This window comes from Cervus elaphus, chromosome 14 (genome assembly GCF_910594005.1).
Source record: "Cervus elaphus chromosome 14, mCerEla1.1, whole genome shotgun sequence".
Lineage (NCBI taxonomy): Eukaryota > Metazoa > Chordata > Mammalia > Artiodactyla > Cervidae > Cervus > Cervus elaphus.
In genome coordinates this window covers 80,672,365-80,695,089 of record NC_057828.1, presented here as the reverse complement: position 1 = coordinate 80,695,089, position 22,725 = coordinate 80,672,365, and the positions used below count along the sequence as shown (strand labels likewise).

Genomic DNA, 22,725 nt, shown 5'->3' with positions numbered 1-22,725 from the left:
TCTCTATTTTCACATCACACCGCCATGCAGGCAGGAGGCAGTGTGAGGACAGCGAGAGACACAGCAGGCCCGGTTCTTCACCAGCAGCGGACAGCTGTACCCGACACACCCCTCAACTTCAGTACCATCGTATATAAGAGGTCAGTGGTCTCACCTGGAGAGGGGTGGTTCACATACGCTCCAGCCTCCCCCATCCCTGAGGGGCAGAGCAGCTCTTCACAGGCAAGGCTCTGTCCCAGGAGCAGAGCAGCCTTTCAGCTTCCTCTCTCTGTGGAACTGGGGCAGTCAGCATCCTGCCCCGACGCCAGAGGCTCTAAGGATCTGGACGCTTAAAAAGGCCAAGGCCAGCAGACTGGCCCAACACTGTAAATCAACTACATGTGAATTTTTAAAAAAAAGGGCCCAAACTACCAACTCCAGGCCATACTCTGGACAGTCTCCTCCACTGCCCCCACAAACCCATAAGATAAGGAGAAATATGACGACAACTCTGGGAAAACTGCAGACGCTTCAGAGTCATTCTTAAAGAGATTTAATTATCTGAATTGCATAAAAGGGAGTAGTACACATGTAAATCTCTGCTACATCACAGACTGCTGTTGCTGTTTTTGTTGTTTGATTAAAGACCGCTGTTTCTACCCATCTTTGGGTTTATGGCTATAGAATGTAGGGAAAGCAGGTATTAGTAACCGGACAGGAAAAGCAAGCCAGAGTCTGTTCACCAGAATGTCTTCTCCACTGCAGAACAGGGTCCTCTGAGAAGAAAAGGTGTGCAAACGTTGGGAGCCACCTACGATCGGGAACAGCAGCGAGTCAGAGACAGGAAGGCAAGTGGGAGGGGAGCCTGGCTGCTCACGAGTGCTCCCCGAACCCACCTTCTCCTGGGCCTCCGTGAGGATGCACTCTCCTGACTCTGCCTTCTGAGGTCCTAACCCGAAACCAACTTCCTGTCAATTCAAATATAATGAAGACATCATTCCCCCAAGGAGGGCTCATCTGAGGATTGGAATGATTTGCCAACATTCTGAGAAAGCTTATTTAAAAACAGCATGGCTTTCAAGACAGGTTCTGGTGCGTGAAGACGGGAGGAAAGAGGGGTCTTTGTCAGTGGGGACTGGAGGCATGTGGCCCACCAGACAGAGCAGGATACAGGAGAATTCCCTAACATTCACAGGCCACCACCAGCTGCTACTGTAGCCTGGCTGGGCAGAGGCCAAAGCAAGCCCCCCCTCAGGTTCTTCACGGCCCACAGGGAGGAGCAGAAGCAGCTGTAGGCTGATGGCTCTGAATAACCAGCAGGTAGGGTTACGTTAGGACCAAGGATTTATTCCACAATATAAACCGCAACACTTGATACAAGCTTCCAGATGAACAGGCGGGGGGTGGGGGGTGGGGAGCCACAACAGCTGTGACAGGTGCTTAGGGGGCAGCCTCTTCTCTGTCACCAGTTCACCAGTGACACCAGAAGCCAGACGTCTGTGTTCTGACATCCGCCAGATGCTAAAGCACCAACACACTGTTTGCAAGTTTGTTTGGTTTTAATTCCAGCCACTGAAACCAACATGGAAGTTATTGCTTAGATAAATAAACCTAGTCTACCAGGAAAAACAAAAGTGGATAAAGAAAACAAACAAAAACCTCAAAAGTGAAAAACTTAAGCTCCCCAATATGGTAACAGAGTAAACGAGAGAGAAATTCCTCAAATGAGGATTTACTGGGCCCTTCTGGGCACTGAAACCGAGTTGGACTCAGCCGGTAAACCCCAGGAAGAGGTAAGATTTTAATGCTGTACATGAAAAGGTGCAAGCGCCAATCCTTCCAAACTGGTGGGAACCCCTGCAAAAACAGTCAGCGTTTCAAATCTCAACAACCACAAACAGCTCTTAAGGAAAAAAATACAAAAAGTGTCAAAAAATTTTGTCTTTTTTTTTTTTTTCTTTTTTTCAAAGAGTTCTGGAAAAATGATCCCATAAGGAATAGAAATAGCACCGTTTACAGGCTGGTTTGAACGCCAGTCCTGCAGCTTTGCTGAGAAACTGGGAGTCCCCGGGCCAAGTCCTGACTGAGGGGGCTCTGCGGGTCTTATCTCCGGCCCGGCGCGTCCGTCTCCGCACAGCGCGCACACACGTAGTCCTCCTCCTCGGCCGTCTCGGGAGAGACACCAACACAGACCTGATGGAACCACCGACTGCAGCTGCCATCACACTGGACCCAGTCCACCTGGTTACAGAGAGCAGGGAGATGGGTTTTCAGGGGAGAACCGGCCCGGCGGCCGGGGCAGCCACTGCCCCTCACGGGACCTCCAGCACGGCAGCCCAGGCGAGCAGTCTGAGCTGTTCTCCACGCGGTGGCTGCACGGGCGAGGGCAGGCCGCCCCGTGACCAGTAAGCAAAGGGCACGACGGCAGCACCCCCCCACCTTCTGAGCGCCGGGCGGCGAGAGCCGGAGGAGCAGAAAGGAAAGGGCAGAGAAGAGCTTCTTCAGGAAAAGGGAGGAGACCCAGGCGCGCTGAAAGAGCGGAGACCCCATGGGCAGGCTGAGCAATCCACTCGGGCGGGCTCAAGGCAGGTAAGCAGGAGAGAGACCCGGCCGGGCGAGCTGGCGCTCACAGGGCTCTGAGTTAAGGGAACGCACGTCCTCCACGGCCCAAACCTCACTGACCTCGTCTCCTTCTGGCTGCAGGCAGCTCACGGCCGGGCAGATGGCGTCCTCATCCTCAGAGTCCTCCTGCTCCGAGGAGGACGAGTCTGAGGGCAGGGACTGCGTGTCGGCAGAGGGGGCCGACTCATAGCTACACTCTCTCTCTAACTTGAGACTGTCCGTGTCCTTGGGGTGGCTCAGCTTGATTCTCTTCTTTTTGGGGGCCCGCATTTTGGTGATTCGATCCCACCGCTCACTGGAGAGGCCTTCTTTTTCCAGGCGTCTTTTCAGCTTGCTCTCGAGGCCGCTGGCTCCATCTCGCTTCCCTCGGCAGCCGTCGCTCTGGGTGGAAGACGGCAAGCCCAGTTTAGCACAGTTTGCCTCTCACTAAAGCTGCCGTGTCAACACCCGCAGGCACGAGAAACAGGCGTGCCCCACTGAAACCCGGACAGGCTGTCCCCGCTCCCTGGCCCCGCTACAGGACCACTGGACTTCGCCGTTCAGCCTATCAAATACTGGAGAACAAAAATGTCACCAACGTGAACTGTCTCACATCAGCCCAGCAGTGCCGGGAGGGGGGAGATGCCAAACACACGAGCAAGTGCCTGACGTCCATAGAGCTTCTTGGGAGGTGGTGACCCACAGATGGCTAAGAAACCAGGCCAATACCGTCCTTTGTAAAGGACATCTCCGCCCTTTAGAGAAAAAAGGCGCTTTTAACTGAACACAGTTGGTAATGTGCTACACTATTTGGCATTGCAACGATAAAAATCAATCCTAAATGCCAGTGTCTACCCTTATGCTGTCTTCCTCCTCGGACTATATCTTCAGGGGTTAGCGATTTTGTTAACAAGATGTAGAAGCAGCAGCATCTTATGCTGCTGGGAAACAGGACCTTAGCACTTTTAAGTAAGTTAGCACTTGAAACGGGCACCCTTGGGACTTCCCTGGAGCGCCAGTGGTTAGGACCCCCCACTTCTACTTAAGGGGGCACAGCTCTGAGTCCCGGTCAGGGGGTTAAGATCCTGTGGTGCAGCCACGAAGAACGAAATACAACAGAAGCGGGCCCTCTCGGTCTAGTCACCTGGTCCTAACAACAGCTGTCAGGATCAGTTTAGAACAGTGAAAGCATCTGTTACATGCTGGCTTCAAGAATGACACCTTTCCCGCTATAATTACATTTTCATCTAACAGGATTTCTCTTACACAAGAATAATCCTGTTTCTAGCTATTACCACATGGAAAGATGAGAAGCACCTTATGAAAAAGAAAAACTTTTCACAGTGGTTTAAAAACTGGTATCAGCATCCAGGTTGTGATCAGCATCCAGCTGTCAGAACAAGGCTGTGGGGTAGATGGTCTGCATCCTTTCCTGGATCAAAGACAGCGTCTCGTCCCTGTGCTGCTAAGCAGGGGAGACACCAGACCCCAGTGCCCACCTTCTCACTGCCGGGCCTCACTGGAGGGCTGTGGTCAGCCTGCTGCACAGGGCTCGGCTTGGCGAGTAGCGTCTGGTAGAGCTCCTGAATTTCAGGAAGGGACACCTGGAGCAGCTGGGCCTCCATCAGCAGCTCACTCACTTCTGGGCTGATACCTGTCAAGACCAGAGTGGACCACGGGGACAGTCCTTGTGACGGGAGCAAAGGAGGACCGCCCACCCGACTGCCACCCTCCCCACATCAAGTGAAGCCACTTCATGTGCCCAGAGCCACAGCCTAACAGGCCCAAGTGAGACTGAGTCTACCACTGAGGCAGGAGAGACACCTCTGCCTGGACAGCTATCACAGGGCCGGGCATTCTGCATGGGCCAGGGCTCCAGGCAGAAGTCCTGGGGGAGAGTTGCTCTCAGGAGGGACAGAAGAGAAGCAGGGTCTCGAAGAGCCCCCTCAAGTCTCCTAAGTAATGAAGCAACAAATGAACCTGTGACTGAGCATCTAACCACGTCACTTGCCGTTTAACGAACAGCTGACATGGGATGAACCCAGTCCTCCCTGCGAGCAGTGGATGTAAACCTTTCCGTTCTGTTTCTTTTGCACCTACAAGCCTCTAAATAGGATTCTCCTCCCACCTTTCAAGTACACAGTAACACATATCCCACATGTAAGAATAAAGTCATTTTTTTAACGGTTCTGGATTATCTACAACAAAAAACTACTGCAATATCACTTGTTACTATTCAAGCCCTCAAAATAACAACAATGATCATGATGATGATAATCAATACAGACCATGGAGGGGGATACAGCTCCGACCAGTGGAGAAAGGAGAATGTAAACAGGAGGTTCTGTTGTCCCAGTCGTCAGGCAGGGAGAAGGACGTGGGGCCAGGAGGCTGAGATATCTGACGGAAGGAAAACATCTCACAGTAAGGCTCTTCTAGGACTAAGACCACCACCAGCCTAACAGAAGTAGCTTGTGTTATCAGGCAGCATATAGCAGAGGACTCGATTTTCCCAAACTGAAAGCCTCTGGCATCTGGCCAAGCCAACTCCTGCTCACCAAGCCTCTGGCCTTCCTGGCTGTGCCTGGACTGACTTCAGAGGTGAAGAGCAATACTGGGGAATAAGTCACTTTCTCTGCATGGAAACAGATCACACAGTCTCTTGAATTCCTGGGGCAGATTTTAATCTGCCTGACACAGACATGTACCCCTTTGGGTAAACCAACTGAGGAGCTGACGGACAGCACTCACATTCATGTCCCTACCTTCTTCAGAGCTTATCAAAGGGGCTAGAACAAACAGTCCTTGGACCACAAATGAGCAAATAGCAGTTGTGTCTTTCCTCTTTATTAACACAAGGAAACTCCCAGCACATCATGTGTAAGGAACACAACTGTCTCCAATGTACGCTAGCTTGTCCGAATAGCCACAACTCAACTATGAGGCAAAAACACACAATTTGCTAAGTGCCAGGCACTATATTTCAGAAGCTGGAAATAAATGAAAAAAAAAAGAAAGATAACAAATACAGCAGAACCGACCCTCTGTCCATATGTCTGACCTGCATCTCACTCGGCCCTTGCGAATCACAGGCCTCTGCTGGTACAGCACCAGGGAGGCACAGTGATTCTGCTATAGAGTCTACGACATTTGGAAGTCATCAGGTAGACCTTATAAAAAGACTAAACCCTAAATTCCTGACTGTACTTTTTTATCTTCTATGGAAGGAGACAGAACCCCACCCCTGCCACCAAAGTGATGGTTACAAGAATCAGGCTTTTGGCAGCAAGACTACAGATAGTATGAAACCTACTGCCTCCCCTCTGAAGCAACATAATACATAAGATGCTTCAAAACTTAATTTTTCCTCAAAAAGCAACAAGACTCAGGAGGCACTTTCCCTTTCTGCTCAGTGACTTGTATGATAGAAAGCAGGGGGAAAAAAAAGTTAAGCGAAAATAAACAAACTTAAGTATATCTATTAAAAATATCTAGGTTCATACACACAAATGGGGAAATCATATGTATGTACGAACAGGTGAAATCTGCTCCACAGACCGACTACGGGAGCAGAGGAAACAAACGACGCGGCAGGTACGCAGAGCCCTCGCAGGACAGTGGGTGCTGCTAACGGTGGCGCCACAGAGCCACAGAAGACATGGAGGTGAGCACGGTCTAAAAACCAGCAAGGAAGGTCCCAGCTCACCTTGCTGGCCTCTGGCACCTGTCCTGCTGTGGCCTGCCACCGGCCACACAACAGTCCTGAGCCCGCACGGCCCTGCAAGGCCTTGAGGTGCCCTGACGAGAGCAGCTGCCGGGCCCTGTGCTGCCAGCTCACGGTCCGCTCGATCATATACCGCAGCGCGTCTCCCTCAGGCAGGCGGACCCGGATGCGCTGGAGGGAGGCCAGCAGGGGCAGAATCTTCTCGAGCGGAGGCTTCTCTGACCTCCGACAGCTGGGACACAGCCAGACTCGGGGGCCCTGTGGAATGCTGGGGGCCGCCACACAGCTGGTGTGGAAAGCATCCCTGCAGAGTTCACACTGGATCATGGGGGCCGCGGGGGCCTGCTGACACACGCAGACTTTCATCTCCACATCCTGCACAGGCGACAGCAGCTTTCCCTCGTTGGCCTGTCGGAGAGACTGCAAGGCTTCCATTTCCCGTGCGCGCGCTTCCCCGAGGGCGGCCATCTAGAAAGGAGAGTACAATAAAGGACGACGGCACAGAGACCTCAGCTGTCTCCTAAAACTCAAGGGTCGTGATGGTGAAGAACACTGGGCCCCAGGGCAGGCTCTGGGTTTGATGCCGGTTCTGCCTCACTAAGCCGTGGGGGCACCTTGGATGACAACATTCCACTCACTGTGGTGGGACGTCCACGGGTATAAACTAGAGTCGGGAACAGTGCCCGCCTCACAGGGCTGCCGCGACGACCCCATGGCCATGTGACCAGACGCTCTGGCTGCCACTCAGCAAACCACTGTCAGCAGTAAACTGACACGCACCATTCTTCCAAGCCCAACTTCTTTGCATATCTCTCTCTTAGGAAATATACCTCCCTTGTAAGATACAGGTTTTTCACTGTGTACAAATTTCTGAGGTTTGTCTTCAGCTCCACTAACTTTTGTGATCTTCTAGAAAGGTACTTTAGATGAGAAAGTCTCTAAGATGCCATAGTAACCTGTATCACTGCCTTTAACAACAGGCCTTATAGCTGTACTAGACACATGAACCGTACAAAATGAAAGTGGATCGCTCGTGAAGAAGTTAATCAGAAACACTTCAGAGCAAACTTCCCTTACACACCCACATGCACAGGGACATGCTATGAGATCATCAGGGCAGAGACAAAAGCAAGCTGCTTTTCTGCAGGAAGTGGCATGTATACTTGCTATATTCTCTTCTCTATTAAAACAAGAGCCACGTCTCACTTCCGAGATCAGGTAATCTGTATAAAGCAACTTGACAACACAAGCATAATTAGCTTCAGAGTAAAAAGCTGAAGTGACACTGAACATGTTCCTGACCAGTATGTACAAGCTGTCCATACATGAGACCTCTACGTGAGTCAATCCAGGCTATACAGATTTATTCACCCATCACCATGAAGCAGAACTGCTTTAAGGGGGACCAATTCAAATCACTAGCTATGTAAGAGTAAGTCACTACTCCCTTGGTATGTAACACACTGACCTTTCACAGCAAATGGCTGGACAACACAAGTCCTGATACTTCACTGAAGAGAAATACAGAGGAAGCATAGATTTTTAAAAGTAGCATTCCCCACCAGAAGCAAAAACTAAAAGCTACAAGAACCATTTCTTTCCCAACTCTATTTCCAAGTCCTTAAAATGTTAATGTGTCATAGCTAATCCATTCCCGATGATCGGATCCACCCCCAGTCACCAGATGAGGAGCCTGAGTCCTAAGGCCGGACTGATGCTCCACTGTTTCTGGATTAGAGGAGAAAATGCACGAATGATGGTTTAGGTAAGAAACAAAAAGATGTAGAATAAACCACCTAACAAATGCTTGCTGTATTTAGAAAATCTCTCATTTCTGTAGATGGAAACCATGTGCAGGCAGTACATGTGGGTTATGTGGGAACCAAGATATCAACAGAGAATGTGCAGAGGTCCACAGACCAGATCAGCAAGACTAGGCAAGCAAAGCTCCAGACAGACAGTGCCATTACAAAACCCAGCCATTAACAGGGGAAAGCAGCACCCTGGAAGCACCAGAATGATGCTCAGGCAGCCACACCTGACTACAATCTGAAGGAAGGGACAAATACGCCAAAGACAGTCCATGTCAAAACACAGATACTCAGGGCAAAATCCCATGTCAAAGAGCAGTCAGGCAGTGAGGAAGGGTCAGATGGGAAAGGCGTCCTGGCCCGAGGACGAGTCCACTCAGCTCAGGTCCAGCAGCAGGTATGCTCCTGCTCTGGGAAGGACAATGCTTTGTGCCTTCAAAACCATCCTAAAAGGGATTTCATCAACCTATAAGACTTCTGCACATGGAAGGAAATCATCATCAAGATGAAAAAACAACTTACAGAATGGGAGAAGTATTGGCAACTTGTAACCTGATCAGGGGGATTAATACCCCAAGTCAATGAAGAACTCATATAATTCAACATCAAAAACACCATCATCCCTACCAAAAACAAAAATCCAATTAAAATGTGCAGAAGATGACAAACAGATGGCTAACAGGTACATGAAGAGATGCCTAACACCACTGACCATCAGGGAAATGCAGATCAAAACCACACTGCCTCATACCTATGTTAAAATGACTATCATCGAAAAGGCCAGAAATAACAGGTGTCAGCAAGGATGTGGAGAAAAGGGAACCCCCCTTCTACACTAGGAGTGGGAATGTGAATTGTTGCAGCCGCTGTGGAAACCAATATGAAGGGTCGTCAAAAAACTAAAATAGAACTACCACAGGACCTAGCAATTCCATTTCTGAGTGTACATCTAAAGGAAACAGAAATACTGACTTGAAAGGATTATCTGTACTCCCACGTCCAAGGCAGCATTACTCACAACAGCTAAGACATGGACACAACCTAAGTGCACCCACTTAGTGGGTGAATGGATAACAGAAAATGTGGTTGTGTATAAACAATGGGATATTATCAACCACAGAAAAAGAAAAGAATTCTGCCATTTGGGAAGAACACGGATTCTTAGCATTATGCCAAGTGAAATAAGTCAGAAAAAGAGAAATAAGTCAGAGAAAAATAAGTACTATATGATCTCACTTACATGTGAAATCTAAAACAAAACAAAACAAAAACCCCAAAAGACACCCCACAGAAGACTGTGTGGATCACAACAAACTGTGGAAAATTCTTAGAGATGGCAATACCAGACCACCTGACCTGCCTCCTGAGAAATCTGTATGCAGGTCACGAAGCAACAGTTAGAATTGTACATGGAAGAACAGACTGGTTCCAAATAGGAAAAGGAGTACGTCAAGGCTGTATATTGTCACCCTGCTTATTTAACTTATATGCAGAGTACATCATGCAAAATGCTGGGCTGGATGAAGCACAAGCTGGAATCAAGATTGCCAGGAGAAATATCAATAACCTCAGATATGCAGATGACACCACCCTTATGGCAGAAAGTGAAGAAGAACTAAAGAGCCTCTTGATGAAAGTGAAAGAGGAGAGTGAAAAAGTTGGCTTAAAAACTCAACGTTCAGAAAACTAAGATCATGGCATCTGGTCCCATCACTTCATGGCAAATAGATGAGGAACAATGGAAACAGTGAGACAATTTATTTTCTTGGGCTCCAAAATCACTGCAGATGGTAACTGCAGCCATGAAATTAAGATGCTTGCTTCTTGGAAGAAAACCTACGACCAACCTAGACAGCATATTAAAAAGCAGAGACATTACTCTGCCGACAAAGGTCCGTCTCGTTAATGCTATGGTTTTTCCAGTAGTGATGTATGTATGGATCTGAGAGTTGGACTATAAAGAAAGCTGAGCAAGGAAAAATTGATGCTTCTGAACTATGGTGTTGAAGAAGACTCTTCAGAGTCCCTTGGACAGCAAGGAGATCCAACCAATCAATTCTAAAGGAAATTGGTCCTAAATAGTCATTGGAAGGACTGATGCTAAAGCTGAAGTGACAATACTTTGGCCACCTGATGCGAAGAGCTGACTCACTGGAAAAGACCCTGATGCTGGGAAAGATTGAAGGCGGGAGGAGAAGGGGACGACAGAGGATGAGATGCTTGGATGGACACGACTCAATGGACATGAGTTTGAGCAAGCTCTGGGAGTTGGTGATGGACAGGGAGGCCTGGTGTGCTACAGTCCATGGGGTTGCAAAGAATGGGACACGACTAAGCGACTTAACTGGACTGACAGACACAAGAGAACTGATGGGCAGTTCCCAGAGGTAACTGGTCTGGGAGATGGGTGCGGGAGATCAAAAGGTAAAAATAAATCCTGGAGATGTGACATACAGCATGGTGACTATAGTCATTAATACAAAAAGAAACTGTGCTCTCTTCTCTGGGGAATCTATCAGCCGTGTCCAGCTCTTTGCAACATCATGGACTATAGCTGGCCAGACTCCTCTGTCCATGGAATTTTCCAGGCAAGAATACTGCAGTGTGTTGCCATTTTCTACTCCAGATAGTCATTGATACTGTGTTATAGTTTTGAAAGTTGCTACGAGAGTAGATGTTAAAAGTTCTCATCACAAGAAAAAAAAAAACAAACCTGTGTGGTGATGGCTATTAACCAGACTCACAGGGATCACTGGGTAATATATACATATCCTGAATCACTGACCCGCACACCTGAGACCAATACTACAGGTCAATTACACCAACTTGGAAAATTTCTCAAGCATCCAGATCCCATAGCTCTCTTCCTTTGATCTGATCCTGTGCTCACCGAACATTAGCTCAATACTGCTTCATCTCCTTGAAGATGACACCATCTTTGGATCCACAGTGCTTACGCTAAGAGGAGATCAGACACAGGAGCACCCAGTACCCTTTCCAGTGTGTGTCCTGTTGTAAACTTAACAGTAAGCTGGCACTGCAGGTCACCTGTTAGCCCTGGACCAAGCTACAGGCTTGGGAGGTGTTTCTGAGTCTGGGAGGCCTCGCAGGCACCTTCCATTCAAAACTTTTACAAATGACAGTTTTCCTAAAGTCGCTTTGGTAAAACGGAATACTCTGGAAGTTATTCTCCTACTTGCCTTCCCAATATACCCAGTAAAGAAGGAAGAGCTAGAAATGGCCCTCCCCCCTGAGAAAAGAGGAGCTGCAGCACGCACAGCTGAAGCAGTCTCTCTGCTCTCCATCAGCGTTCTCTCCAGGTCGCTCAGACTCTCTACACGGGGACTCTTCTTCTTGCCACTTGGCAAGGGCTCCTTTAACTTTCTCTGCTTCCTCTTTAATCCCAAAAGGCCAATATCACATCGAGGACACAGCACCTGATGTGGAACGAAGCACAACCATTGTGATTTATCTGGGCTAAGACAAAGCATTATGAAGTTCCCAAATTAAAGTCTAAGCAGTGGGAAGGACGTGAATTTCTTTATATTTTCTGCATAACATGCCACCCTGATCCCAGAAATCCTACTCTACAAAGGAAGGAAGCAAGGGTGAAGGAAATCTCACAAAAAGACAGACTTTTGATGCAGATTCAATCAAATAGTAAGTAAAAAGAAGAAAAGTAAAATGCAATGATTCCAGTCATAACGTGTGACCCGCAACAGCTTAAGGAAACTACAAAAGTGTTAACTATAAGCATGTTGAGAGGTGGAGATCTTTTATGAAGCTTGGCAAATCCAAGTGGTAAAGCATGGCCAAGGTTAAATGTTCAATTTTAACAGACCAAGGAACTTCAAAGAGGAATATTTCTTCCTTAGTGAATGCTATCCCCAAACATATGCAGAAAACATTCAAAGATTTGTCTAAGTTTCCAGTGAAATTCAGAAGAATCTCCCTGGCTCCCCTGAGAAAATAACTCCTAGAGCATAGATCAGTCAGTGTTGCCCCTCCCTTAAGGAAAGGGCTGTGTGTTTAGTAGGTGAGGGGCCGCAAGGCCCCAAGGTGGGCTGAGTGCAAACTTACCTCTAGGAGAGAATAGGACGAGTTCTTAGTCAGGAATGTATTAGCAGCACATTCTTTCCAAACGTGAACCTCAGCTACGAGGGACTCTAGTCTCGGCAGCGAGTGTAGATGCACGGGGATACACCGGCCCCGCGTGACGAGCTCCACCAGCGCGTCCAACACGGGCACGCGTCCTCCAGCCTAGAGAATCAAAGGAAAAAGAACACTTCTGTGGAAGTGGGAAAAGCAGCCCCCCATGATCTGAACATACTGAACTCCTGAGTGATGCCGACCAAACCTGCCGGCCAGCTGGCGGTGGTGACCGTGAGGCCCCTGGGGGACCCCACTCAGTCAACAAGAGCCTGGTTCGTGCTGGAGCCACAGACACAACGGTGGACTCGGCATACGCTGCCATCCTTTTGTTCAGACTGTTTATACCCTCTCTCAATTCATCTATCACTTTGGTTCCTTTGATTGGTTTGAGAAAAATTCAACAGAAATGTAAATCTGTAGTAACTCAAAGGACTTCCATACTGACTTAGAGAACGAAAAGCAGTCAAGCACTGTTTTACTCCATTCACCAAAAATGAATTAATAGATTATTCAGGAAAACTAAAATGAGTTGAGAAAGAACACTGGCTCTCGAATTTTATTATTAAGAACCATCTGAGAAGCTTGTTTTAAAAACTTCCTGGGCCCCACCCCCAGATTTCTGATTCAGTTCATTAGGGAAGGGTCCATGTGAATTTGCATTCCTAAAACTTCCCAGGTGCTGCTGTGGCTGTACTGGGACCACACTCTGAAACATACAGAGCATTCCCTGTGTGTAAAGCAGACAACTGCGTGACATTTTAAAATAAACAATCCACTAAACACAGAGGTCCCCCTGTTGTTGGTGACATCTCTCTGCTAATCCTGAAATACATGATTCAAGGCCAAGCTATTATTTCAGGAATGAAGCAAAACTTGCTTTTTGTCCTTATTGACAGACTTTGTTGCAAACACAGTACTAAGTAGCACATACATTAAAACATGGGAAGGGAACCAAACCCACCTAGAAACGTGTCCTTTCCTCTGATTTCATACGCTCCCCTCTCCTGCCTACTGCCACCACCTCCTTTTCTGGCTGCTAGCAACCAAGAGTGAAAGCAGGGACCAAGGCTACAATCACGATGGTTCCAACAATGACAGACAAGAACCTGCATCAATAATCTCACTGGGGAAGTTTATGTACACAGCAAACACTTCCCATGTTTTTTTCTCTGGCTGGCTGGAGTCACTCCTTATGTAATATTTATCAAACAATGTATCTTTTCTTCTCTATTACTCAGAATAGCTGTCTAGACGTTTCATTGAAAACACCTGGCTAAGCTGTCCTATTTGGCATTTCTCATTATCACCACTACAGAAAACCAGATGATATTTTGTTCCTAGAGTTTGATGGCTTCAACAAAACAGAACTTGAGACTCAACGATATAAAAATTTAAAAACCTAGCCCATGAAGTAATTCAAAGATCTTTTTTTTCTCAGTAGGACCACAAGACCTGCTGCTTTATGATGATAACAGAGAAAAAGGAAAACACCCCCAGCAACCACTTTTCACATGAAGTCACCCAACTAAAAACAGAGAAAAACAGAGAAGGCATTTTGTCTTTACTGTTGTTGTTCAGTCCCTCGGTCCTGTCTGACTCTTTGTGATCCCATGGACTGCAGCACACCAGATTAAGGTACATTATTAAGGTATATTCTGTCTATACCTTAATAATGCTACACACGAAATTTAATATCCTATTTTAACTTATAGGTGAAGTCTCAGTAAGTACACCATCTAGCACAGAGCCACAGATACTTTGCGCTGATTCTCTGGAGAGTCACTCCAGAATATGCTAAGCCTCACTTCCTCTGCAGGAACGGAGCAGCACTTTTAAGTCACTACTTGTACGGTAGAAGTCCCGGACCTCACTGCCCAGTTTGGCCATGGAATCACACTTCACTACTCACTCAATCGCCTACCCTTCATTATCGAGACTCCAAGCAATTGGTAAGCCATCGAGAAGACAGCCATACTGGTCAAAGATTAGCAACTGTATTTCTCCCACAACTTCATTTTTAGCCCTTTCTCTTCAACCCCAACCAATTAGTTAAGACTGTTATGGGAGGCTCCCAAGCTCCCAGAAAAGGTCAGTGAAATTACCTAAGCCTTACATATTAAGCCAACTAGTGAGGACAACAGGCGGGGTGGGCAAGTGCATCTATACAGGGCTAAAGAGAAATCAGTCACTCGGTCAACCCAAACACAGGCCCCGGGCAGTGAAACCCAGCACACGCCCCTCTGCCGGCGTCCCATCCCCGCTCCTCACAGAGGCGCTGACACGTGGACTCTGGAAACCTACCTGCAGGGCCTCCACTTCCTGAAGCCAGTCTCTGGCTCTCTGCACAGAGTCTTTCAGCGCCGCACCGTTGGGCAGGTGTGCGGGGATCTCCTCGATCTCCTTCACCACAGCAGCGAGGCTGCTCAGTGAATGCCGAGGCCTAGACAGCAGAGAAACAGTACTCAGCCTCTGTGCAACTCGTGGCTTACTTATCAGAGAAGTTAGAAAAACCACTTCAAAGGAAATTCACAATTGCAAATAAACTTTTTGAAATGGCAAGTAACTACAAGATATCAAATTATCTACATAAGACTAAGTAAGGCAAATAACTCAGTTCTATTCAGTTCTGATTTGACAATGGAATAACCATAAACTTGTTTGCAAAAGGTAGCTTAGGGATAATTTATTCCATGTTAAACTAGAAACACTCATACAGCTCCATACAGACTCATACAGCTCCACTGAGATAAGTAAAAATCTCCAGGATATCAACACAACAAAGCACAGAACCCAAATCTTTTGTGTCCTCTGCTCAATGACCAGGATTGAACAATATTTCAGGATTAAACAATAATGTCCAGAACCTAGCTATCCCTTGTACTTTATGCTGTCAGTTGCAACAGTAAAGATCTGTTAGACAGAAAGCAAGACGAAGAGGAACCATCTTCTCCCCTCAGATGGTCAGCCCGAGTCCAACACGTCCTCAAGTTCAGACAAGGTCATGAGGCAACAGCACTAATGGTAGGAATTACAGCACTGTCATCGTTTTAAAGACATTGCACACTGCGATGCTCAGAGGTTTCTCTAAGACTCCTTGGGATCTCTTTCATTAACTGTGGGTTTAAACAGTTCCACTTATTTATAAATGTTTTTTTCCCTCAAAGATGTTCCCATCGAGATCCAGGGAAATTTCATTAAACCAATTCTAGAAAATGCGTGTCCATTTGAACCATTCATTTCACAATCAGTAAATCAAGAAAAATTAATCTCCTTCTGCCCAAGTTCCAAAGCAGTTCCAAACACCTCAGCTAAACTTCTACACGCACAGCTCAGCTGCTGTGCCTGGATCACATCCTAATGCCTGTGCCCTGGGCTCCAGGATGGACTAAGCACAAGCCCTCCCCAGGGGGAGGTGTGGCCGTGCTCATTTACCTGGCCTTGAGGAGACTCTTGGCTTTGTCATCCCAGTGCTCTGATACTGTGAGCAGTTCCTGAAGCCGCGCCATAGCCTTCTCCACGGCTGAATATGGGGCCAGGCCCACCCCCAGGTCTATGAGACGTCTCATATCATCTAAGGTGAGGGAGCTAGGGTCCAGGCAAGCCTGCTGCACCTCTTCCAGCCAATGGGCCTGCTCCAGCCGGACACGCATCTCAGCAAGCTGGGGGAGCTCAACATCAAATTCAAAGCTGACATCCAGCAAGTCCTGCAGCTCAGCAGCGCTGGGCATCTCCTCAGAGAGCAGTTTCTGGCTATGCTGTTGGAAATCTTCTACACGATTCAAGAGATCCTAAAAAAACACAGGTTGTTGCATCAAAACACTAATTTCAGCAACTGGCTTCTTGCAAACTTAGAATCTTCAATGCATATTCAACATGACCCTCTGCCACCTCACTTGATTCTAACAACAATACACATAAACATGACAATGCATAAGCCAACTGACAGTTAAAACAAGTGACTCTAAGACAGACTTATGGCAGCTGTGAGGAGTAGCTGGTGGTCACTTTCAAGGTAAAAATTTCCAACTGTCTCTCCACTGCAGGCCTGTTACAATCTCTTTATAAACATGTACCACTCAAGCTGCTATTAAACACATTTGCAAATAGATGTACAAATTAACCACTCAAGAACAGGACTTCATCATATCAACTGAGCTTATTCACAAACTACAGGATGACCACAGACAGGAGGGGGCAGCCCCCTTCCGGGCACCTTCAGCAGCGGCGTCTGACTGAGGACGCAGGGGAGCGCGTGCAGCTGGGCCACAAACTGCCGGAGCTCAGTCACCGTCAGCTGGTTGTGGGATTTCCCTCCGCCAGATCGGTACCTAGAGAGACAAAGGCCCACGGAGGTGGCATGAGGACAGGGGTGCCAGCACCCCAGACTCCAGCCACAGCAGACTCCCCAGGAGTCCACACCCAGACCGGGTGTGCACAGAGCCCACCTCGTCTGCCTCTTGCCATTAAGCAGCTGCTGGGCGACAGAGGCGCACTTCTCCGCGTCCTGCGTGACTAAGCGGAGGTGACGTAGAAGATCATTGTCTGGAAATTTCTTCATCTCAGATTCTTCAATCAAAGCCTTAAAGCTGACAAGGCCTAGAAATAAAGAAAAGATCACCTTTTCTGTGATCAATATATATGAAGTTCTGGTATGAAATACAGAAGGGGAGGTTTGAGTTTATCAGTTGTTATCTATGGATATTTGCAATGCTCTCCCTCTTTAATAAATTTGATTTTTTTTTTGGCGGGGGTGGGGAAATGCCCTGAGATGGGCGGGCTTTATAAAGTGCCTAGAGCCGCCCTTTAATGTGGAAAAGTTTAAGAAACAAAGAACACCTGACTTGTCAAAACAGAGCACATGCAGATCTTCCTGTGGCTGGAACCACATTTTCCTCCCGCATCTATCTAACTCTGTAGCTGGCAGGGAACCAGAGGCTTATAGACTGAACTTGCATGCGCCCTGGAACAGGAGAGGGCAGAGTCACCTGCTGAGCTACAGAAAGGAAAGCAAATGAAACCACTCTGAGAGAAGAGATGCGAAGGGAAGCACTGATTTTCAAAGGAAATAACGAGGACAGAGACTTTGACTAGAGCTAAAAAGTAATAAACACTTCAGTGACTCTTAAGGATATGCTGTTTGTGTCATGAACTCTAGTTTAAAAAAAAAGACAAACAGAAACCTTTACTAAGGTTCCATATAAAATGTGAAATACTTTTGTTTCTGAGACAGACGTGTAAGAGTTACTATGTTTTGTAATAATATTGCCTTTGTTAAAAATACAATCTTGCAGAATTCCTATATTAAGACTTCACTTCGATGTATGGACATTTGCCTCATTCACTCTTGGCTTTAAAACCTGTCCTAAAGCTGCTCTAAGCCTGGCTGGACAGATGAGCTAAATCAGGCTGCTTAAAGTAATGTTCGCGGATCGCTTCTTGCTGACTGTATTACAATCAATCCCAATGTGTCAATCACCAAATCACACTTCCTATACACCACATACTTTTCTTCTTATTAATCTTAGCCTCCAGAGCTTCATTCACATTCAAGGCCCATTCGTTGTAAGATTCTGCTCGAAGCTTCAGTGCATTCATCATGGGGTAGAGGTCATCCAGAGTGTATCTATACCTGGAAACAGAAGAGCAGGCTTAGCTTTGAGATATGTGGGTCTGAGGGAAATCAGATGTCATAGTCAATGTCACAAAGCCTAAATTAGACATTCATTGTTTTCCACAGAGAGAAAAATCATTCTTCCTACTCACCTCAGTTTATATTTATAAGGAGGACAGGAACATAATTCCTTTACGTGATGCAGGCAAACAAGCAGGCCAGGTTTACAACAGCAGGAGATGGCAGACATGAAGCATGTGGTTTTGCATTTTACACACTGACGCTCATCATCTGGCAACAGTTCAAAATCCATTCTTTCTGAATCAATTACTCCCTAAAATAAAGTGTACTTTAGAGATCGCCAAAGGATAATACAACCCACCAGCTCCCAAGAGAAACATGCAGTAGTTGAGCTTTAAAAAAACGAGAAAGAGAGAACCTTACCAAAACAGAGTGCATGATTAAAAATGTGTGGACCCAGTAAATGTGGGCAAGTTAACCTACTTCACTTGTGTGGGACATTCTCTTCTGGACACGGTAGGTCCTTATGTTTGGCTATATTGATCTGAATATGAGAACAGCTATTCACAGGCTTATGAAACTACTGAGATTAGCTGCTGCTTCTACTCAAAATTGGCCTTGCCCATATTTTGGGTATATGTAAGAGCAAAGAAATGTAAATACATTCTACTGCAGAGGAAACGCCATACAGGGCTTCAGAGAATCCATAAAATAACAGACATAAATAAAAGGAAAGAAGATGGGGCAAGTAGAGAAGACTATCATGCAGGAATTGTGGATGGGAAGCCAATGAGTGGTCTGTTTGGCTCCTAGAAAAGATTCAACAATCTGTGACACAGAGACTGAAGGCAAAATAAAGCATCTCATAACGAAGTGTCAAGAAAAATGAGGTCTTGAGCCAGTATGTCTCTACTGTAATGTGTACCACCTGACGACAAGCCCTCCTAGGATGTATCTTTTGTTCCGGAAAAATTGAACTTGTACCACTTTTTCTCCTTATCTGGAACTGTGTCCAACCTAAGCCTGACAATGCAGAGTCTGATCAAGTCATGTTTATAAACCAGCCAGCTCCTTTGTTTTAGTCTTTCATTCTGTATTTCAATCTCTGGACCATTTCACATCCTGCTCATCAGAAAAGTTAGGAAAAACCTAATAAATGAATTTTGGATCTAACCTGAAACCGATCGTTAAAAAGGACTTTGTTATGGATATGTCGTAAAATTTTTGTTTAAAGTAAGATTAAGGATGAACTCTATGAATTCTGGTTGAGAATAAATCATATTAGTCCACTTAATTTTAATTTGTAAATTTCCACATCTGGAAAAAAAATTATGAGTTCTCCAAGTTGCAAAAACAAGCTACCACTATTGATGGAAGACCTTGGTAAGACACTCAAACCCTCTGGGCACTGTTTCCCGAACAGTACAACATCAGGGGAAGGCGAGCGAGCGGTTGTTGATTCACAGTGGGCTCAGGGAGCCAACATGCTAAAGAGGTACATTAAAAAATAAATCAATATGACTATTTGTGGATATGACTGTCCCCAAAGAATCTACAAAAAAGCTATAAGAACTATTGAGTTCGGCAAGCAGTCAGGATAGAATATTTGAAAATCAACTGTATTTTAAAATACCAGCAATAAACAATTGGAAAAAACTCTGAAGTATTATTTCTAACAGTGCCCAAAACATGAAGTACCTAATTATAGACCCAAGAAAATACATGTAAAATCTGTGTGCTATAAGCTACAAAATACGAATGAAAGAAATCAAGAAGACCTCAATAGGGACCTTCCCCGGTGGTCCAGTGGGTAAGACTCCCCACTTTCACTGCAAGGGGCACAGGGATGATTCCTGGTCAGGGAAATAGGATCCCACATGCCCAGCCTTTCTAGCATAGCCAAGAAAAAAAAGAAGACCTAAATAAATGAGGGGATATACTATGTCCATGGATTAGAAGACTCAGTATTGTTAAAAGATCAATTCTCACCCAAACTCTCCATGAATTTAATGCAGTTCCAATCTAAATGCCAACAGGCATTCTGGCAGAATCAGTAGGCTGATTCTCTAAACTTTATATGGAAAAGCAAAGGAACTGAAACAGGCCAAACAATGTTTAAAAGGAGCAAAGCTGGAGGATTCAGATTACTTCAAGACTTAATAGAAAAGTATAGTAATCAAGACCTTAAGGCATTGGCAAGAGGATAAAAGCACAGCTAACAGACTAGAACAGAGCGCAGAAGTACCTCCACACCTGTCAATTTTCCACAAAGGTGCCAGGGCAAGTCATGGGAAAAGGAGAGTCTTTTCAAGAAATGGTGCTAGAACAATTAGTCATATGCAAAAACAATGATCTCAACCACAACTTGTCATAAACAAAAATTACTTAAGAGGATTAAAGACTTAAATGTAAAACCTAAAACTAGCAATTCTAGATGTCTACACATTCGGAAAGGCTTCTGACTTAGGTTAGGCAAAGATTTCTTAGGAAGGACACACCAAAAAAGATTCATTAAAATCAAACAAACAACAAAAAAGACATGATAAACTGAATTTCCTCCTCAAAATGAAAAACTTCTGTTCTTTGAAAGACACCGCTAAGAAAATGGAAAGAGAAATCACTAAGCAAGAAAATATTTGCAGAACACTTATCTGATCAGAATAAAGAGAAATCTCATAACAAACCCATAAGAAGGGGCACAGCAAGACAAAGTGAGCAGACGCTGCACCAAGGGACACGCATGCAGGCAGTGAATGAGACAAAGGGTCCTGTATCATCGGCCACGAGAGAAATGGGAATTAAAAGCATGACGAGGCATTATTATGTATCTATCAGAATGGTCCTGTGTGTAAGGACTTTACTAAGTAATACCCAATGACATTCAGCTGGGAGCTCCAGAAACCTTACCAATCTGCGAACAGTTTCCCTGAGCGCCTTCTCATCCTCAATCATGATGGCCATGTCTTTCTGAACAGTTGAGGCCACTACAACGTCTAGGACGTCCGCCTTGGAAGCCATCTTGCAAATCATCTCGTCGTGGGAAAACACACAGTAGCGGTGGAGCAGGCGGTAATGCTCCACACACTGTCGGCCTAAAGGCAGCTGTGCCAAGAGACGGGAAACACGTGACACACGGAAGCAGACACCTCCCTGCTTCCAAAGACCCTGACCTTTACTACCAAAGGAACAAATGTCACATCCCGGGTTATCACCCGTATTATACATCAACCCTACAACTAGACTCAAAGAAGTCTCGGACCTCTTAAAATCTTTGCATCTCAAAGATCTGGCTATTGGGGACCTTAATTATAACAGGGTTTAAAAACCCAACGTATTACTGATGCATTACTGTCTACAGCAATGTAGAATCTAATCAGAAATATGAATCTTCACATTTCCCGAAGCAACTGAGTGAAACTGGTGTGGTTAACCTACTTCAGGGAACAAAAATGCTCTAAAAACTATTACTACTGTACAGAAAATAATTAGAGGTGTAGGAAGTAGTATTGTTTTTATTAAAAAGTACTGACACAAGGTTACAATTTATTAGCTTTAACACCACACCCACTTAAAACTAGACAGCTCTTTTTAAGTAAATGAAAAGTATTAATACTAATACAAAAAAATTCAATTTACATCTAAAATCAAATGTCATTAAAAATTACTGTGTTTGGATAATTTAAGTCAGTGTACAGTCTTCAGACTGGAAATGTTTGTTGTTAGTTTGCAATGAGATATGAGCTTCAACCAAAACATAACTCAACAGACTCTTCACTAGGTCCTGGGTTCACACTGTGGGCTAGTGCCTTCTCCTGCTGGAAGGTACACAACCAGAGGACCTGCCGTCTCAGCAGCAACTAGTTTAAGCAACTAGAGAGTATATACCACTTCTGCAGGAAAAACAATACAGGTCAAAAGGCTCACTAGGTCATAATTACACACCCAATCAACAGTGCAGAAGTTAACGGCCTCAGCAAAATTGAAACCTTGATTGAAACCGCTGTGGTAGGCTCTTGGAAACGTGATCACAAACTCCCCAGCACACTGATTAGTTCGGTAAACCTAAGGAGACAAAAATTGGAGGTTTTCAGTGACATTCTCATGAAAGACACTCTGGACACAGAGTATCAGATGATTTTCCAGAAATGGCAGGCAAACAAGTGTGGCGGGTATTACCTAGAGATGCTTGTTTCTGCCACAAGATGGAGTGGTTACTCATACTTCCAGGTGTGTACGTATCTCAAGAGAAAACAGCTTACACCACAACAATTTGGCTATATCCAGGATCAGGACACACTTTTCTAAATACTATCATACCAACAGAGGATCTCCTACCACCCATTAAAGAAATTCCACTATATTTCAGGGATCTCGTTCCATACAGAACTCTTCCCGATTCAGGCCTCAAACTTAACCCCCACCAACAATTCCTCTTTTCCAACTGTTCTCACCCAAAACACACCAACACTGTTCTAGGCACAAAATCCTCACGCTGAACCAATTATTATGTAATAATAACATCAGGGGCTTCCCAGGTGGCAGAGTGGTAAAAAATCTGCCTGCCAATGCAGGAGACACAGGAGAGACATGCGTTTGATCCCTGGGTTGGGAAGATCCCCTGGAGAAGAAAACGACAACCCACTCTAGCATTCTTGCCTGGAGAATTCCATGGACAGAGGAGCCTGGTGGGCTACAGTCCATGGAGTCACAAAGAGTCGGACATGACTGAGTGACTAACTTTTGCTTTTTTTTTTTTTGCAAAACAAATCAGAAAGGTCCATCATTGTGGGGTGGGGAAATCAACACGGAAAATGCCAACAATAAGG

At 45.8% G+C, this 22,725-nt stretch overlaps 1 protein-coding gene across 2 annotated transcripts in view; it reads right to left on the bottom strand.

The window, feature by feature from the left end:
* Positions 1 to 516: 516 nt before the first annotated feature.
* Positions 517 to 22,725, bottom strand: part of KDM5B (lysine demethylase 5B) — a 70,253-nt gene continuing 48,044 nt past the window's right edge. The window contains exons 13-28 of one of the 2 annotated variants that reach the window (XR_006344843.1): positions 21,842 to 21,961; positions 20,807 to 21,001; positions 18,031 to 18,212; positions 17,772 to 17,896; positions 16,713 to 16,863; positions 16,481 to 16,595; positions 15,700 to 16,055; positions 14,569 to 14,707; positions 12,196 to 12,375; positions 11,394 to 11,552; positions 6,287 to 6,772; positions 4,869 to 4,980; positions 4,080 to 4,234; positions 2,662 to 2,982; positions 876 to 2,220; positions 517 to 790 (exon numbers count right to left, since the gene is read on the bottom strand). Coding sequence is in view for 1 of the 2 variants with exons in the window: in XM_043923135.1 (XP_043779070.1) it covers positions 2,083 to 2,220; positions 2,662 to 2,982; positions 4,080 to 4,234; positions 4,869 to 4,980; positions 6,287 to 6,772; positions 11,394 to 11,552; positions 12,196 to 12,375; positions 14,569 to 14,707; positions 15,700 to 16,055; positions 16,481 to 16,595; positions 16,713 to 16,863; positions 17,772 to 17,896; positions 18,031 to 18,212; positions 20,807 to 21,001; positions 21,842 to 21,961 (2,934 nt within the window). In the remaining variant the exon portion in view is untranslated. Of the gene's footprint in view, positions 2,221 to 2,661; positions 2,983 to 4,079; positions 4,235 to 4,868; positions 4,981 to 6,286; positions 6,773 to 11,393; positions 11,553 to 12,195; positions 12,376 to 14,568; positions 14,708 to 15,699; positions 16,056 to 16,480; positions 16,596 to 16,712; positions 16,864 to 17,771; positions 17,897 to 18,030; positions 18,213 to 20,806; positions 21,002 to 21,841; positions 21,962 to 22,725 lie in introns of both variants that reach the window. The other variant, XM_043923135.1, reaches the window with a different exon arrangement.